The 2,757-nt window shown below is 28.4% G+C and overlaps 1 protein-coding gene across 1 annotated transcript; it reads right to left on the bottom strand.

Annotated features, from left to right (window-relative positions):
* Window positions 1-1,654: 1,654 nt before the first annotated feature.
* On the bottom strand, window positions 1,655-2,141 carry LOC119686076 (glycine-rich cell wall structural protein-like). Its single transcript, XM_038100539.1, has 2 exons — window positions 2,098-2,141; window positions 1,655-2,033 (listed from the first exon to the last, which is right to left on the bottom strand). Exons 1-2 carry the CDS (start codon window positions 2,110-2,112, stop codon window positions 1,710-1,712), a joined length of 339 nt encoding a protein of 112 aa, XP_037956467.1. The 5' UTR covers window positions 2,113-2,141; the 3' UTR covers window positions 1,655-1,709.
* Window positions 2,142-2,757: the final 616 nt, after the last annotated feature.

Genomic DNA, 2,757 nt, shown 5'->3' with positions numbered 1-2,757 from the left:
AAAAAAAAAATTATTTAATGCTCTTTTTATTTAAGTTGAAATCAGTTAAAAAATTGAATAGAAATATTTTTATATGGTTACTATCAGACAGGTACTAGTCCACTATTAAATACGACTCAAAAATTACAGCAAAAAATAATATCATCTAGAAACAAGGGGGCGCATGGGCAGCGCTTTAGCAAATTATATGCATGATGCTGCGATGTCTTTGCTTTATTCAATAGTTTTTAGGATAAGTTTTAACCTTAGGTCGGTCAATAAAAGTTATTGATTAAGCGATGATTAATTGATTGTAGTAATTGAAATTACTGATTTCAGATTTTGAGTGTCATCCATTAAGTTGCTGATTTAGACAATGCTCAAGATTACAATATCGTAGTCGTTCCATGCTTCTAGCTCTACGTTTATACGAGTTTTGATTTCAAATTAATGAAGAATGATATACCGGAAGTCGAAATGTGGAATTTCTAGTCCACTATACAAACCTTGCTACAACCTGAAAAGTTTTAGAAAATGAATGTATATCCAACCGGTCCAGACTGTTACCGAAATTCTTGATAACTGTCTTGAATACTTTACTACGAAAGTGCAATGATCGACCAGCATATTTAATTCCCTGATACGAGATCCTGATTGTATACGTCAGAACTTTAATATTATTATTAGTTCTTATATCTTCATATATAGGAACGAAAAGTTGGTGATTATATAAAGATATCAATATTGATAGCGTGTCACTTTACAGTAACTTATTTGCCAGTTACTTATATCCGCTAAGAAAAACTTTATCGCTAAAGAAGACTTAGTGCCTTGAATCACGGTATTTTATGGATAAGTTATATGTGTTGGAAAAGAGTACTGCTAAATGAGGATTGCGAAATGGATAATTCCGTAGATTCATATGAAAAGTATACTAAGAGTAAAAGAGATAAAAATTGAGATCAAAACAGAAAAAATAATTACTACCATCAATACTAATTACATAATATTTAATAATCACTGGATATGGCAACATTTTACTATTTTATTATATGTATATATTAGTTTCCGTAGAGCCTGTGCGGAACAAAGGGCCACTATTTTATTATATTAAATTTGTTTTCTTTCTTCAAAATCGAATATATATAAAAGGCTAAGACTACTAATGAACAGTGGGACAATTATATTAAACGCATTACGTGTTACTTATTTTTAAATACCATAATTACTTGAATGAATTTCTTTTTGAATCGAATTAACGTTTGTTAGATAAGCGCTTTGGTTATAATATTCTTATCTGAATAAAACGATCTAATTTTTGTGTAGATTATAGTTCCTTCTGTATAAATTAACTCATTTTTTTTTAAATTAAAATCAATATTTGTTGTTGTTGTTGTGATTTGAGTTAGTGGGGCTTTTCCCTGCCCCACACTAATCTTTAACTATACTAGAATCATTATCATTTATTTATCTTCTAACTGATGGCGGACCGTAGATCAGCATAACAATAAACATTAAATAATTACGTTAACATACATTTCTTTCAGTAACATATATGTAAAACTATACACTGTAACAAATTAATTCGAAAAATATTAATTATTTATTATTTAGATAGTCTGATATTTTTTTGTTCTTTATAACAACCCTAGTGTAGAAAGACTTTGTTTAATTTTTTATTTATTTATTTTTTGTTCTTAAATTATTCTATTATACTGATTTGTCATAATTTAGTAATGGCGACCACCTCCATGTCCTTGGTGTCCCCCGTAGCCACCACCAATTGGGCCATTATATCCACCATGTCCGTGTCCACCGATATTTCCATGACCGCCGTGACCAATGGGACCACCATGACCTAAGTCATTATGACCGATACCATGTCCACCATGTCCCACATGTCCATACCCTCCTGCACCATGACCATCATTACGACCAAATCCGCCTTGACCATATCCGCCTTGATTATATCCACCTTGACCGTATCCACCGTTACCATATCCACCATTTGGAACAGCCAATACAACAGCAATAAGAGCTAGAGCTAAAACAATCTGAAAATGAAAACCAAATTCATTAGAGTCCTATATTTACAGTTCCAATGCTTAAGAAACTCACCAATAATTTTGCCATTATGAGAATTTTTATTGTTTTCACTTTATAATTTTTTTATAAACTAATTTAAATAACACATATGATGTGTTTTTATAGCAAAAAACGCAAATTTTGGATGTCTTAATATGTTGATAAGTTTCTTAGTACCACGTACATTAAAAACTCTTATCACCAAAATTATTTATTCTTTAAACAAATAATTACAAAATTTTTGGAAATAGAAAAAACAATTTTTATAAACAAATTAAAAATAAAAAAAAAATTGTAAATGTAAAAAATTAAATAAATACATTAAGTATTAAATAAGAAAATGTTAATGGTATATAAGTATTTGTAATTAGAAGCAAATATGTAAATATATAATATATAATATTATTATTATTATTAAAAATATATGTACATGTAATATATACATGTATTTATAAATATATATATAGTTATGAAACATAATTTAGTTGAAATAAACAAAACTTATTTGCGTCATAAAACATAATTAAATTAATTATTAATTAAATTAATTTTAATAGTTCAATGAAAAAGCAAGGAGAATGCCAGACATAAACTAGACATTTCTTAGTAAATGGGAAATACCAGCACAATATTTAGTCGGAAAATGACTTTCTTATTCATTTGGAATGAATTTATTCCGTTGTAGGAAAATGC

Source organism: Teleopsis dalmanni, chromosome 2, assembly GCF_002237135.1.
Source record: "Teleopsis dalmanni isolate 2A chromosome 2, ASM223713v2, whole genome shotgun sequence".
NCBI classification, from domain to species: domain Eukaryota; kingdom Metazoa; phylum Arthropoda; class Insecta; order Diptera; family Diopsidae; genus Teleopsis; species Teleopsis dalmanni.
This window is presented reverse-complemented; position numbering and strand designations above follow the sequence as displayed.